The sequence below is a fragment of the Petromyzon marinus genome, chromosome 45 (genome assembly GCF_048934315.1).
Source record: "Petromyzon marinus isolate PM22_M1 ecotype Great Lakes invasive population chromosome 45, UKy_Petmar_22M1.pri1.0, whole genome shotgun sequence".
NCBI classification, from domain to species: Eukaryota; Metazoa; Chordata; class Hyperoartia; order Petromyzontiformes; family Petromyzontidae; genus Petromyzon; species Petromyzon marinus.
The window spans coordinates 3411854-3428525 of record NC_133711.1 but is presented as its reverse complement, the minus strand read 5'-3'; the positions used below and the strand labels follow the sequence as shown (position 1 = coordinate 3428525).

Here is a 16672-nt window from a genome sequence, read left to right as displayed (position 1 = left end):
TACTTGGGTCGCAGGGCTCATCATGCAGTGTAGGGAACACTGTGCCACAACTCCACCTGCTACTTTATTTGCAAAAGTTTGCACTCCCCACTGGTCTGTGCTAAATTCTCTTTCTCTGGCTCTTGTCAAATTAAATTAATCGTCACCAGTTGGGTGTGGCTGTGCTTATTGCTGCCTGGTTTGCTTTCGGCTGTTCAGCCCAGTCTTCTGTTTTTTTTATTTGAGACATTTTACACGGACAAAGCGTGATTACGCAGATTCATTTATTCAACGTGAACTGTGTGGGAAACATCCCGTCGACTGGACATCTGTGAAAAAGAGCTTTATTATTTATTGTATTCCTCAAGTATAAATGAAATAAAGGTTCTGAAGCGTGCCATCGCTTCTCATGTGATGTGCATACCACATGCCTGGGCTGGCTACTCATGAATGCCGTCCAATTCACACTGACCTCACTCGCGCCACTACGCCTGGTACATTTTTCTGGAAGCAACTGGCTGTTTACTTTCACTGGTGACAGCCTACAACTCAACTAATCTTTAAACAATTTTTATTTTTTCCAAGTAAGGCCCACTGAGCTATAATGTGGCTCTTTTTCAGAAGCGACCTGGCCACAAATGATAGCTCAATGAAGTGGCTTATCACGTGAAAATGTTTAGCAGCGAAATACTCAAACGCACGTTGATTCTATGTGGAGGAAAAAACCGGAGAACCCGGAGAAAAATCCAAAGGATAACAAGGAGACATTCCAAACTCCAAATATTTAGGCATCAGGGTTGGGATCGAACCCAAGACCTCCTGAATACTAGGCGAGGTAGTTAACATCTTAGCACCGTGGTAACAGTTTACATTGATCGTTTCAGGCGTGGTAGATTGTTGCATGTTCTCAAAGTGCCTCGTGGCCAGTTGAGCCAATGAAGGCATTTAAACACAAGGGGCCAGAGCGTTGGCATTAACTGCACTGACCGCACGTGAGCTTCCAACTGAACCTTGATTCATTGGTGTGTTCATGTGTTTGTATTTGCAGTGTTGGCGTAGTGGTTAGCAGTTGGTTAGTGCACGGCGTTGTGCACTAGCTACCTGAGTTTGAATCTTGACTTAAAGCTTTCGTGACTGCAGGAATTATTCTTTAGGTCTTTCGGTAAAGTTTTTTTGTTATTTTCTTTGAACCTATCTACGTGACTTTACCGAAAGACCCAAAGAATATGAACACCTGAGTTTGATTTTGATTTCTGCTCTTGGTTAAAGTCAGTGGCGAGTCATTTCTGAATTGGTCCTGGGCCTCCCCTTGGTCAACTCGACCTGATATTGGTATCTGGTGAAATGTTTGAATGTGAGCGTTGGGGAAACAAAGACGGCCGAGCACCTTCTTGTTAATAGGTGCTCTCTAACAACAATCGCCCCAACAGTCTGTTAAGGTATTTGTATATTTGAAGCATGAGTGCATTACTCTACACGGCGATCCTGATAACCTGGGTTCAATTCCTGGTCATGGATAACCATGAGTTGCAAGCAGTATCTGAACCTTTCCTTTATGGTTGCAATGATTAATGCTGATTTGTTAAATGTCCACGATTCAGGTTTGTGATTTGATTTCTTATTTTTTTACGTTTTCGACATTACGGTAAATTTTAGCGCCCTCTAGTGGCTACAGAAGTGATGTTAACCAATTACTTACAGCATTTAGGAATAAAAAACACATCGATTCTTCCACGCATTATTCAATATGTATCACAAGCTTAAGAATGGATGTTATCCTATGAATCAATACAATATTTCTTCACTACTATCCAGGGACTCCCCAAGGACATTTACATGTGCAGCCCTTTGTACTGTATGTGGTTTTCCCCATGCTGTATCGGTCATGGGGGTTGTTGGAGTATTCTTCACACTTATCGCTGCTGATTAGTGAAGACGAGGAGCATTGACATGGGAGCATAAAAGTACAAAGCAGTGGATTTTGTTGTTCTTCTCTGTGCTGTCCACCAAATAGCAGCTTGGTAAACGGAGCCTTAAATGAGTAACTGTGTAAGCATCGGCACTAGAGAGACCAAGGTGTTTAGATGGGTTTATGTGGGGATAGCAGAGTGTAAGGGCATGTGTCTGTGAAGGATTTCCATCCTCCTGTAACCCATCCCAGCGCTTGTTTTTTTGTCCGTGTAAACCGTAGGCGTACGCAGAGTAGCAGCGCACATCAGCACCTGGGAGATGTTGGACTTTGGAATGCCATTGCGATCACGACATCGCGACCGCCGTTATTTACGTGCGGCTGTGACTTGTATCTGGAGCTTGACGGCGGGGCGCATGTTGCGTCTTGTCTGGGGGGGGGGTGAGCTCATAGCTTGGTCGAGTTCCAGTGCAGTGAATTGAGCTGTGTAGACGTGGTCTCTTTTCTCGTGTGTGTGTGTGCACGCGGGGTTTTTTTTGTTATTGCACTGGGTGTGGTTAACCCCGGAATTGAAAAATAATACTGTAATGTCCCTTTTGCTAACCCGGAAAAATCCTTTTTTATGCAGGAGAGTCCTACTGGGTTGATATGGTTGGCCATTTTTATTGATGAGTGTTTGGCTTTTGATAGGTAACAGAATCCGAATGTTTTTCAAATATATTCTCACTACTCAAGTAATGAGGATATATTTTCACATGTGAGGGGTTGACACTTGGCTTAACAAGGTGACCATCTCCTGGCCACATTGCAGCCCACACCTATGACATCTGATTAGCAATCGTGCTCTCCCATCGAAGAAATAACCAGCAGTCCCGTCCCCCCCCCCACTTCTCCCCCCACCACTTCCCCCCACACCTTTTTCTCTTTACTTTTGTTCCTCTTCCCTTGCCCGTATAAAAGCCTGCCTATGTTCCTCGCTGCTCGCAGTCGCTGCGTGAGTGGGGCAGTCGGCCCCAACCTTCTCCTCTTCCCAGAACCCAGGAGCACTGAGTTTGGACTTCGGTCCACGGAGTTTTTGTACCACCCCTCCCTAGTTGCGGTTCGTGCCTTTTACCGAGATCTGACAAGATCGGGCACATTCAGGGTGATTGGGAAATAGGTGATCATAGACTGAGTGCATTGGCCTAGAGATGACGAAGTTGAAAAACACAGCAGTGCATGCGAATCCATGCATACATTTTTCACTGCTTTCTCACAACCTTTTGGCCCCGTGCTCTTGGGAGATTTTGTTATATGGTTCCTGACTTAAAATGCCAAGGAGTGTGGTACCATGGTTTGTTTGTGTACGTGTACGGCTTTCTTGCCAATCCACTGCTGGACGAGGGGCTCCCTACCCTGTGCGGTAAATTAAGCAAAAGTGTAGATGATACACTCGACAAAGAGCCGAATAATAAATAGATCAAATGTGTGAATGAGTAGGATGTTATTTTGGTATGCATTGGTCAGGAGATTGATCGGTTGGAAACTTGTTACATTAATTGTCTTTGTTGCTGGGTGGCTCTGAAATGTTGAACGCCAATGTTGGGCGCACTGCGCCAGCAAACCTGGGGTCTGGGTTTAAGCCCCAGGGTCACCACCCTGGACAAACAGGTTCTCTCGTGCAGTTGTTGCTTTGATGGTCTCAGACCAGCAGGATTGTTGATGAGAAAGTTGTCGCGTCAAGAGAGGACACGGACAGATGCAATCGAACGCGCACAGTTAATGTAGTGTGATTTTTGACTGCACAATATTTTAACAGGCATTGATTCTTAAGTAATCAGAAGGTTTCTGTACATTAACATGATTAAATAAAACCATGTTATGATTTTCCAAGAACATTGAAACGTGTGCGTGCATGATTTGGGTTACTGTAAACATTTCCTTGAGTGTACACTTGGAAATGTAATATTATCTGGTGAAGACATTCGTGATTGAGTGATGTTTATTTTACTCAATTTTTTGATGGGCTACAAAATCTGACATTTGGCACTTATGAAACACTATCTTTACTACGCGGCTTCGCCCGGGACTTGGATTCTTGTCTTGGATTAATACACGGCCTACGCGGAGGGTTGGGGGGGGGGAGATGCGTGACGTCAGCAGGCACACTGCGTGACGCTGCCGCATGCGGGTGACATCACAGATGTGACGTCACCGCTCACTTGCCGTGCAAAATATATCCATTATTGCGCTCCCCCCCCCCCCCCAAAATACAAAAGTCTATTTTTATACTTTTTGCTTTGTGTAAAGTCTGGAAGCTACCCACATGCCAAATTTCAAGTTTGTATGCTAAACATTTTGAACAGACACATAATCACATATATAGACTAGCGGGAAGTACCCGGCGTTGCCCGGGCGAAAAAGACACACACACATCGACTTAGACACACACACAGACATCGACCCACACACACATCGACCTACACGCACACACATATGGACTCAAACACATACATCGATTATAACGAGAAAAACCGAAAAACCCAGTGTTATCATTTGCTTCCCCAAACATTTTCACCTATCTTTGTAAACCCAGACTTATAGCATTTTTTTTACGTGAACATTTTTAAGGGCACTGAATCCAAATACAAAATCACATCGTCGACGATTTATTTTTACAGATAATATTTAAAGAGTGATGCTGAAGGCAACAAAAAGCAGACGAAACCAGCTATATAGGTGGCTAGTCATTTTATTGGCATGACCCCGAAAATATCACATGAATGATAATGTTTATTGTAAATTATGTGTTCACGTAATTTACAGTCTGCCAAGGTGGGACTTTCGTTGGCGCTGGCAACTCGCAATTGGAAGTGTGCCAGTTCAGTTCCCGGTCAGCTGGTCAACTCGCCCTTTTATTTTTCCACTCAATTTAAGACAATTTACATTTCTTGCTAATTAGGCCTGTGATGATTCGCCCCAAGCACCCTCGAATGAATTGTCACAATCGTAGGTAACAATTTGACTCAATAATCAAAATTATGGTTTTCAGTACGTTCCCGTTTCTATTGACTGTCTCTTGCGCTCTGTTTGTACCGCGTGTCTCCTTTGTTTCATCATCAGCAGCAGCCGCCATTGTCTATTCACTTTCGGATGAATACTTCCACATGGTTATCACCATTCGCCATGATTCCACATGTCAAATACATTCTTATATAATTCAATACACGTACGTTGAACTTTTTCGCACCGCACGTAGCCAACCGTGCTCATTGGAAAATCATTACGTGCCTCGGATGGACATGCCCTTGGCAAGGGAATGTAGAATTTCTCCCCACAAGTGCACGGTCACCTGTGGAGATGAGCACCAACGCATGCTTCTTTGAGGAGGAAATTATTTTACATGTGTATTGTGCGGAGTGGACAGGACGCACGAAAAGTAAAATAATAATCATTTGCTTACCTTTGTCAGTCCACTGATGGATGAAGGTCTCTCCACACTGTGTTGGTCACAGGGGTTGTAGGACCATGCTTCACCACACTGGTCATTGCGTGTTGATAACAGGAAAGCCCAGGACTGGTTCAAATGTCACCCGCCACTGATGTTACCCGTTGCCGGGAGTAAAATCTAATTTTGGCGAGGTAACATCGCGGCGCGCTCGCCACTTAACAATACCTCGCTACGCTGGTCAATGTGAGTTGAAGGTGGGAAACATTGTACAACGCAACAATGGATTTTGCTGGACTGCCTCTGCTAGCAACTGCCCTCTGCAGTAGCCTGCAACACCTGTCTTATGCATGGTGGTCACCCATGTAAGCACTGTCCAGACTCAGAATCAAAATATTAATTTATACTGGAGAAATCCGATGAGCTATGAAGCTCTTTCTCACTGCTTAGCTTCCGAGAACTTTTTTGTCATCATAATCACATCTTTATTATTATTATTATTAACGTGTCGTGGCTGGTGCGCTGTGCGTGGTGGGTGGTGGTGGTGGCGGGGGGGGGTGGTGGTGGGGTGCACAGTTGTGCGCGATTTCCAGAGCTACGCGGAGCCGGGCGAGGAGGGCTCTTTGGCATCGCCGCGCCGCACGCACGCCACGGCCATCGGCGAGGGCGACGAGGAGTCGGAGCCGCTGCCCCTGGGAGAGAACACGCTCACCCACAACCTGGGCATCCCCGTCGTGGTCGTGTGCACCAAGGTGTGAGGATTCACGTCGTATTTTGTTCGTTTCTTCATTGCTTTCCAAACTAAGATTCTTTTTCTTGGCTCTTTCGGTAAAGTCACGTTTGTTGTTTCCCTTCAACGTGACTTTACCGAAAGAGCTAAGAATATGAATTACTGCAGTCACGAAAGCTCTAAATCAAAATTCATGATTCTTTTGTGTTTAGCTTTGTTGTCCTTTGCCCCGCACCTCCGTTTAGCACGGTTGGCTACGTACGGTGTGGAAGAAGTGCTACATACATAACATACATGCAAAGCGTTTACGCCCCTTTCTGTCGCTCCGTCTGTCTGTAATGGGGTGATAACCATCGTAAACAAGATCCAATGTGAACACAACGTAAGGTTAAAGTATTGTTGCTTGTAAGGAACATCTGCTGTATTGAGAATTGGCTGCCCAATATATGGTGACAAAAACCAGCGGTAAAAGGACCAGCGCTGGCGTCCCCTGCTGCCTTCTTCCCGTCCAGAGCCACTGTCCGAGCCTGCTGTCTCATCACGGCCTTCGAGCACGACCATTATTAGCAAGAGCTACATTTTTCCAAGGACATATACGCTTTACAGAAAACATGCAAATACATGTTTTTTTTTGGTTTAGCGTTTTGTTTGCTTTTTTTTATCTCCTTCAATGCTTTGTGTAATTTTCTTCCCCCTGATTTTATCCTGATTGTGCTATCGGTGTCACGTCAAGATATGAAGGACGAATTCGGAACTCTTGCAGAGCAGTGCAACTCTACGTGTTAGAGAATGGCCCGCAGAAGTGGATATCACAGAGCTACCTCTTGAGATCCCTTCACGTGACCTTTGTTCAACACAGTAAGAGGCAGCGCTTTTCCACCTGCTGCACATATGAGTGTAATCTTTTTCACGTGAGAGTTGACCCTACGTTTTTGATGCTTACTGCTGGAATTTAGTTTCATTCAATGTAGAGTTAAATTGAATGTGGTGGATTTTTTTGTGCACTCTTTGGTGACTGGGCTGAGACCATCAACTTACTATGCTTGAGAATATAACTAAGTATGGAGTCGCTTCAATTGGCCTCTTTATCAGGACTAGGTGCACACCTTTTAAATCCCCTAAAGTAAATCGGTCGATCAAATCGAATTTTTTTTATTCCGAATGCTGAAATAAGCCAAATTTACACATTACATTTTATTAGATGGGTATTTGTCCACATTGGTTATTAGGCTGGCACTGTCAACATGCTACAATTACACATTTGGATTAAACCCAGGTGGCTGGTGGCTGCATAGATTCCAACCTCGGGTATCAATTTGTTCGGTAAAATGTCACGTCCCAATGTGCCTGACTAGTGCAGTTATGATTAGGGCTAGTGCTCCGGTCTAGTTAGCTAAGCGCGATGGGTGACTACCACACAACATAGGGCTGCAGCACTATATTGCGAGCAGAGGGCAGGGTAGCAGAATCCATTGCTGTGTTATACTATACTCCAAACATCTATGCTCCCCGCCTTCACCAACCTGCACTGACCAGTGTGGTGAAGTATGGCGTCAAATAACCAGTATGGGGAGGCCCTCATTGAGCAGTGAATTGACAAGTGCTGTATGTATTCATGATGGATTTATTTTTGTCTGGGACAGACAAACACTCAGAAGAAACAACGGCTATTTCCTCCACTGCAGAGTTTGTTACCAAAAGACGTAATGCGGTGATGTTCAAAAAAATTGCAAAACGTTTTGCAGCTCTGCGTAATGACATTTCTTGTTTTGTCGCTGGCGCAGAGCGACGCGGTGAACTCGCTGGAGAAGGAGTACGACTACAGGGAAGAGCACTTTGACTTCATGCAGTCGCATATCCGCAGGTTCTGCCTGAGGTGTATCCTTCAGTCCCACCTGCGAATCTCACCCACCAGGCCAACCCAGCGCGCCGACAACATAAACCCACACAAAGCTCTCTTTGGAGCCACGTGTGTATATCTATATTTGCCGCTATGTAATGGTTCGATGTGTTGGATAATTCCATGAGTGATGTGTGACGGTGGTGCAGTGGTTAGCATATTGTGCTATGATTCTCCAATGTCCTGAGTTCGATTCCCGGGCGTGACCCGGCACCAGTGGCAAGCGTTCATCTGAACCGGTGCTTGGCACCTCTTTCCACCAACTTGCACTTACCAGCGTTGCCAAGTCACCCGTCCTGTTGGCATTATGGGGACAGATGGAGCATATTAAGAGACGTTAACTACCTCACCTGGTATACAGGAGGTTGTGGATTCGATTCTGATCCTGGAGTTTGCGTGTCTCTCTCCCTGTGGTCATGTGGATTTTTCTCTGGGTCCTCCGGTTTTTCCCTACACATTTAGAAAACATGTTTTCTGAGTATTTGGCTGCTGTACATTTCCACATGATAAGCAACTTCGTTGAGATATCATTTGTGGCCAGGTCGTTTCTGGAAAGAGCTATATGGCTCAATGTGCTTTACGTGGTAGAATAAGCAAAGTTTGCTTTTAGTTTTACATAGGTGGTACATTTAGGCGTCATTTATGATGCATGCAAATTATTATCTTGAACCCAATTACATATTATTTCATCATTTTGAGAGGTCTGTTAGTAATAATAATAATAATCATGTTGTGGTCTGGCAAGGTCCTGCCATTTGTTTAGGCCCATACCCCATCCGTCCATTAAATGCTTTGCCTTATAAATAATGCATTGCATTTTTATTCCATTGGGTAAGGGTCTGCACAGCTGTAAAATGAGGTATGGTAATGGGGAATTAATGGTGATTGCAAGCTGTGCCACTATTATCCTATCATTATTGTAACTCGATACGGCATATTGTGCAATGACATGAAACAGGAGAGCAGTCACCGTGGAGATTAGAGCGATGAGATCAGTTCATAGGAGTGAGATGGACGGAACCAGCACAGTGATGGCGACGGCAGTAGCGGAGTGACGCTGCCTGCTGATGCTGCAGACGACGACGACGACGATGAAATTAAATGAATGCTCGTGGGTCATCGTAAATTGAGAGTGACAAGTCAGGCGGGGTCGGGTTGTTGGGACGTGACGGCGTTGGCTTTCCTGAACGTGAACCAGACGGCGCTGCTCTGATTTACACATCGCTCAAGGAGGACAAGAACGTCGATCTGCTCTACAGATACTTGCTGCACAGGCTCTACGACTTCCCCTTCCGCACCACCGCCCATGTGGTTGAAAAGGACTCGGTCTTCATGTGAGTCATTCGGTTTTTTTTTTTCCCCCGTTGCAGCGGAAAGTAAGCAATGCCCGGGAGGTCAATGCAGCTTTACACAGGGGTAAGGATCACAGTTAACATTAGGTTGTGAATCGACATGTCCAAAATGCTTTCTCAAGTGTGCTGCAGAGATTCGCACCACAGGAAACTGTACGTGAGTTAATGCTTTCATTTTGCTTGTGGTACTTTTTTTCTTTTTATCCTGCTACATTTATTGGCTAAATCCTTGCAATGGAAACAACCGTGTGAGCATTGCAAGGCAGACCTGAAAAAAAACAATTAGAACACTTGGAGAATATAATATAGATTTCGTATATGTCATCAATTCACCCTTTCCTGTGTACCGTCAATGCATTAATAGGCATGTAAAATACTCCACACCCCCCTTAATGATTCAATGTATTTACACGATTAGGTTCAATAATCTATTATTTTGTCTCAATTGTGTTGACTCTTCCATTCATTCTGGTTTTCTTCATTTGCCCAAATGCAGAAATGATAATTTTAGCGAATCGTTTACAATGAATTCTCACAAACATAATGCATGGCACGAATCGGTGAGCCTAGGAATCCATATTAATCGACAAATCATCACATGCCCGAGAATTCTATCAGAATAAACCAGAATCTTCATTTCTCCTTGGAGAAATCCCAAAGAGTTACGAAGCTTTTTTTTTTACACCATCAACTCAAGATTTCCAATAGGGGCGGGTCGGAAAGTCACGCCGACAAACAGTGACAACGATACGCTAGAGGAGTGCAAAGTACCGGGACGGTAAGTAGTAAATAACTAAAAATGAATACCGTTTTAATTTGTGCACGGTGACAGCGCAGCCGACGGGGGTGGTGTTGGGCGTTAATGGTGTGCCGCCCTCCCCGCCCCCCGCAGCCCAGCGGGATGGGACAACGAAAAGAAGATCGCCATCCTGCACGAGCACTTCCAGACGGTGCGACCAGAGGATTGCTACGAGGAAATCATCGTCAAGCCGCCCGTGCGCAAGGCAAGGGAATCGCTGGGAGCCGTCGAGACGGCTCAAGACGCACGCCGTCACGGCCTTCCAACGGCTGGGATGTGGCGCAGATTTTAATATTTCGGTGCTTTGCCAGGTGGCCGGGTCGCTCGGAAGGTCTCTCAATCCCGACAGTTCCCTGTGGTTGAATCGGGTTCTCAATCGTAGTGAGTTGATGGTCTCGGCCCTGTCCCCCCCAATAACTGCACGCAAAATAAAAACCCCCATCACGATAAATTTGATGCTGCGTTTAAGTTGGTTCAATTCCAGCACTGAGAATTAGAAATATCGAATGTTACTCTCGGTGGCAGGGTGGATGGAAATGTGCTGCTCTCTGCCATGTGAACCAGAGGTCACTTTCAGGGATCTCAGAGGTAGCTCTGTGATATCCACTTCCATGGGCCACTCTCTAACACGAAGGGTTGCACTCCACTGCGAGTGTTCCAGATAGTTTATTTGTATTTTGAAACAACGCTGACAGCACAATTTGGATACAATACAGAAGAAATGACAATAAACCGTGTGTAAGAACCATCTTTAATGTATCTTCGCTTCTTAATTCTGCAGTGGGTGCAGGAGAAGGAGGTAACGGTGGAGGATGAGCAAGTATTCCTCATGAAGCAGCAGGTGAGTTTATTATTTCAGTTTCATTTTTTTCTACTCAGCCAAAACATGGGCAACTCTTGAAAACAGTAACTGGAATCGGCTGTTAAAATTCAAGATACGCTCTGCTCTGGTATACAGCCAATCTCCCACAGTCTACATCGTGTGTAATGGCTAGACATAACGGAAATTGATAATTATTCGTCTTTTCCATAAATTGATCGATAGTATTTGTACAGGATGTGGTCAATAATCAGTATATGTAGGGCAGTTATTGAAGGTGTACCTGAATTAAAATTATTAAGTGAAAGAGGTGGACTAGTGCAGTAGGTAGATCTATGGATAATAATGATGATGATGAATATCTCAACCCTGGCTGCTGATGTTTGACCCTACATTGCATTTGTTGTACACTGTACTAGTTTCATAACTGAGGTCTCCGTTGAACGAGAGACCTGTTCTCAGTTTAATTAAGGGATGCATCTCTCTGTGGAATAAACATTCAACCCTGCTCTGTTGTTTCGTGTTCTTGCTCACCAGGCACTTCTTTCCAAGGTGCCAGCCTCAACTGCAGGGCGGCCTATGGTAAGGAGAATACGCCTGTTTTTAAATCCACAAATCGCAATCGCCGATGACCAAATCACTTGGAATGCTCCCAATCTTGTCACAGCTCGGAAGAAAAAAAATATAATACGTGTATTTTGCTAATATACAAATATAGTCCCATTAAGTGCCGTGTTCTAAGTAACGGTTCGGCCCTTATTTGGCCTATTAACACATTCAGCTCAGGATTGAGATGCTCCGTTGCTTCCATAGATGCATGAGTGTCTCATAGTCTTTGGTTCTTTCGGTAAAGTCAAGTCGATAGAAAATAAAAAAAAAGAATTTCAATATAATGGAACACAAAATAAAAAAACCCACGACGTTTCGATTGCAACACAAGCGGCCTTCATCAGGCGGAGAGAAAAGAGGGGGCAAGCCTCCAAATGCAACTGCTTATAAGGGCTTCCAAAGTTGTGAGTGGGCGGAGGACTCGAGTTGCGAGGCAGCAGCAAGGAAATTTGTGCAGCGTTAACGGCATGGGGCGGGGCAGTCAATGCTAATGTCGGAGTAAAGCGCGAGGTGGAGCTGAAGGGGAGGGGTGGAGTCCAAGTGTGTTAGACAATGGGGGGAGGGAGGGGGAGTAAAGCGCTAGATAGAGGTGGAGCTGAAGGGGAGGGGTGGAGTCCAAGTGTGTTAGACAATGGGGGGAGGGAGGGGGTAGAGATGGGGGGGAAAGAGTCTCAGTCGGAGCTTGGCTCAGACCCGGCTTATGGAAGTCCTGAGCATGGCTGAGACCAAGCTCAGAGCTGGCTACAGTTCAGCATGGCTGAGACCATGGCTGAGACCAAGCTCAGAGCCGGCTACAGTTCAGCATGGCTGAGACCAAGCTGAGAGCCGGCTACAGTTCAGCATGGCTTCGAGCCGACTTACTTGAGCCAGAGCCAAACCTGAGAGCAGCCGCGACTAAAAATACGGGCCCAAGTGTTTTAGCGCTCGTTGTTGTTGTGTCTCACATTCATCATTTTCACCGTGATGGATCAATGTATTGATCTGTAACTGCATTAGACTGGCCACTTTAGGAGAAAGCTCTTATTTCCAATGAACCCCTGTACCTCCATGCCTGTTTCCTGGGAGATAAATACGATGGATTGACTGTCCTAATAAAACTAATAGGTTTGTTATTAGAATGACAATTTAGATGATGCGTTTTACCTTTGTATCAGATCTTGGGGTGTATTAACATATGATAGCAAAAATTGCAGTGGAGTGGTGTCAAGTAACATACAAAGGTAATGTATTGTGTACAAATTCAGTGTCCAGATATAAATAAAAATGTGTTTTTAGTCTGAAGAAATACATTTGTAAAAAATAATCTTACATTTTTTTTGTTAAGAATGGAGCTGTTGTGCGGTGTTATCGCGCACTGTACTTTGAATTCAGCAACCCGAGCTGGGTCTTGAGTGCCCCCCCCCCTTCGCCAATCGGCGCTAACTAGAGTGGTGAAGTATGGTAAAACAAAGCCCCGTAACCAACGTGGAATGGAGAAGCCCTCCTCCAGCAGAGGCAATGACTGCACACGTGGCAGACAGCTGGCCAAAACTGTGGCAATATGGCTCGTGTGAATGTCCTCTCGTGAGGCCGGGCTCCTGCCACCGTTCCGCCACTCGCTGCTCTCTCCACCGCCGCCATCATCTCTGACCGCGCCGCCGCGTCGCTTTGGTTTTCTGCGCAGGACGTGTCGGGCGGGTCCCCGCGGGCCGTGAGCCGGCCGGGCCAGACCAACGTGGCGAGCGTGTCGCCTCTCCAGACCCCTGGCAAGAAGCTCGACCCGGCCAACATCAAGGGTGAGAGAGAGAGAGAGAGCCCTCTGGAGGATCTTGGCACAGTGCGGCGTGATGCACGCCTCGTGCCGCCCACCGTCTCTTCTCGGTCATTGTTCGGCACTTTTGTCTGATTGGGCACGTAGGCATTTAGCATCGCGATTCAATTCGAGAGTAGGGTTTTATTTTTTTGTTTCATTTTTGCCATCGCCTTTGCGTTATTCTTTTCAGTCTTTGCTGTTGCAGTTTTGTGAGCACCATTAACCATATCTTTTGCATTTCATTTGCGTGCATTGTAAATGATTAACACTCTAACACACAATTCTGTACGTGCATTATGAGCATTAAACATATATTTAAATTGATACGTTATTGCACACTTAATGACTCCGAATTTTCCAGATTAAAAAAATTACCAGCAAATTACTCAATTGGGATTATATGTGATGTCATATATTTATTTATAGAGTGCCTCTACTCAAGGTGCTTGGCAGCAGTTATTGCCCCTTCTGTGCAAGCATGGCAGGACCCTCCTGATAAAATCATGAGGCTTGATGAGGCTTATTAATAATAACTCGTGTCAATTATTACGGTAATGCAAAGATCATTCAGCAGATCGTCAAAAATGTAGTGCACGTGGAAATACGATGGTTTCCTTCTGCACAACAGCGAAGTATTTACTGCCATGGTCATTCAAGTAGCTATCAATACGTTAACACGTTTTATTTTGCGGTTGTTTTTTCTACGTTGTGCATATAATATATAAAAATCTCTTCAGGAGTCTGGTGGAAATGTTTACATTTCCTTTGTCAGTTTACAATTTTAACATAGGTTTCATCAGAATACGATTAACTTTTTCACGTTGTTACATCAACTTGTGAACCATTAAATGAATTAATATGTTCACGTTTACATCAGCACTTAATGTCACGTGACCATTTTACAATGCAATGTCTTTTGGCCGATTCGTATTGAAGGAGTATTTTGCATTGTGTTGGAGGGAACCTGAGTACTTGGAAAAAACTCACGCGTATGATGGGAGAACACTCACGTGTCCGCACGTTTGGCTTTACAAACCCACCTGCTATACTGCCACCTGTAGGCATGCAAAACCAACTCCATGGGTTTGTACATATGTATGTATGAACTTCTTTCGCACGGTGCTTAGCCAACTGGACTCATGGGTTTTAACCACGTGGGTTAAACCCCAGCTGCGCGATATCCGTGTCCCGGGGATGTGACCCCTCGTGACGGGTTCGGCCGCTCGTGTACCCGCAGGTGGCGCGACCAGCGAGGGGGTGCTCGCCAACTTCTTCAACAGCCTGCTCACGAAAAAGGGGGCTTCGCCGGGGGGGCCCCCCTCCCCCGGCCAGGCAGCATCCCCCGGGAACGCCAAGCCCCTGGGTAAGCGGTCTCGAGTGCCGCCGTACCACATCGGTTGCCGCTCTCTTCACTTCGTTTTTCCCCTCTCCTGTTGTATTGCGGTTCTTTGTGAGGTCACGGTTGCTGAGCACAAGCCCCAAAAGGCCCAAAATGCCGAACGTGGCGTGGGTGACGTACGTGCTCGGAATAGAAACGCTGAGAGAGCCGCGCACGCTCCGGATTGGAGAGCATGCGCAAGTTAGAGATGTGATATTGACTCCCGAGATAAGTCGGTGGGCTTGGGCGGGACGCTTCGCTAGAAGGGACGACGGTTGAGGCTACCGACGGAGCGGCAGCCAAATGAAGGTACGCGCCCCGGAGGATGTCAGCTATGCAGAGAGGGAGCTGATGTGCGGGAACCTGCAAGATTGAGAGATGTCAATGGCTGGCTTTGAACACTTTCATCGAGCAGTGGATTGATCTTGGCTGATGATGATGATGCCCCCCTTGTTGTAATAGGCAGTGAACATTAGTTAAATTATTGCGACACCCTATCGGGCACAAGAGAGGCTGGAAGGTACATGTCCTGTAACAGGTAACCAAGTGGGATGATGCAAGGGATTTCAAATAGCCTTTTCTGAGCACACCTCCTGATCTTCCCAAAATGTAGTTTGCTTGGTATATCTGTAATACAAATCCTATTTAAGACCTGTTCCACACTATGCATCTAATAAGTTCTAATAAGACACGTTGCACGTTGCTAGGGTCGCAAGAAGCTGCTTACCAAGCAGCAGCGATGTTAGTGAAGGCAGTGTAGGTTTCATAATAATTACCGCAGTGGGTCGGTCGAAACAAAGAAGAGCTTAGTCCCTAGTAATTTTGTTACTTTTTTGGACCCCTTGGCATCTCCACGTTGGCTTTGTATTGCACTGCTACGAACATTTCTTCTGCATTGAGATGTTCACTAACCACTAACGGCATAACTAAAGCGACACTTGTACCTCTGTTGTGCTTGTGTGCGTCTTGGTGTCCGTCGCGCGCGTGCGCGCGCGACGGGTTCCGATCGCTCGTGCCATGCGTACGTAACCATCTGTGTCCATGCACATGCGTCTGTCTCGCTGCGCGTGAGCCCCCACCACCACCACAACCCCTGTCCGTCTGCCTGAGTGTCTCCATGTTCCCGTGTCTCTTTGTGTTTCCCAGTCCACAGCGCCCATCCTCTCGCCTCCTGTCTCTCCACCTCTGTCCTCTCCCCCTGTCTCTGCGTGTCTATCTCTCGCGACCACACCGCCCCCCACCCCACCACCCACCACCGTCACCCCCACGCGCCCGGCGGGGAGACTGCCCCGTGCCAGCAAGGTTGGTAACTGGCCAGCTGACCGGCCGAGCAGCCGTTGGCCCGAACAAACGCATTTAAAAGTAAATATGAAAGGAAAGCAATAAAGAATGCAGGCCAGACACCAGATGGCATTCCCAATCCCTGCCACAACCCGAACATTCTTGCACGAGTCAATTTTTAATGCACGTATGTACATTGAACTTCTTTCGCACCGGACGTAGCCTACCCTGCTGATCGGAGGTGTGGGGGAAGGACAACAAACTAAACACTAAAAGCAGTTTCTAACGGAATGAGTTTTCAATCTAGATGATTTAAAAGTGCATAGCTCCGGTGGCTTCCTAATATCGGATGGAAGAGTGTTCCAGACGGCCGCAGAAGGGCATCTGACAGCGTGCGATGCAGTGAGAGGAGTGGACCGACGATCGTAGGCAGTGGCGTAGATTTCCAGTGTAGAGGCAGTGCAACTGCACCGAGGTCCACTGTCCGAAGGGGGGTGGGGGGTGCCCAGGCTCCAGGCTCCAGGCTACTAATAGGGGGGAAACTTTAGCGGGACGCCGCATTCATTCTTTGCACCAAGGGTCCATGCCCACCTTGGTGTTCCCGCGTGGGGCCAAGCAGGGATTGTGGAGGCCCGTTCTGGCAACAAGTCCTGAAAGTGTGCGGACAGCTCCCTAGGCATTGCGCAGGCTGACCGC

At 46.4% G+C, this 16672-nt stretch overlaps 1 protein-coding gene across 2 annotated transcripts in view; it reads left to right on the top strand.

Annotated features, from left to right (window-relative positions):
• The window catches only part of LOC116952064 (cytoplasmic dynein 1 light intermediate chain 2-like), a 36476-nt gene that overhangs the window by 9744 nt on the left and 10060 nt on the right, over positions 1-16672 (top strand). The window contains exons 5-13 of one of the 2 annotated variants that reach the window (XM_032971088.2): positions 5892-6067; positions 7830-7923; positions 9144-9279; positions 10190-10301; positions 10878-10937; positions 11454-11498; positions 13189-13300; positions 14555-14680; positions 15842-15997. In XM_032971088.2, the coding sequence (XP_032826979.2) occupies positions 5892-6067; positions 7830-7923; positions 9144-9279; positions 10190-10301; positions 10878-10937; positions 11454-11498; positions 13189-13300; positions 14555-14680; positions 15842-15997 (1017 nt within the window). The remainder of the gene's footprint in view (positions 1-5891; positions 6068-7829; positions 7924-9143; positions 9280-10189; positions 10302-10877; positions 10938-11453; positions 11499-13188; positions 13301-14554; positions 14681-15841; positions 15998-16672) is intronic. The other variant, XM_032971089.2, reaches the window with a different exon arrangement.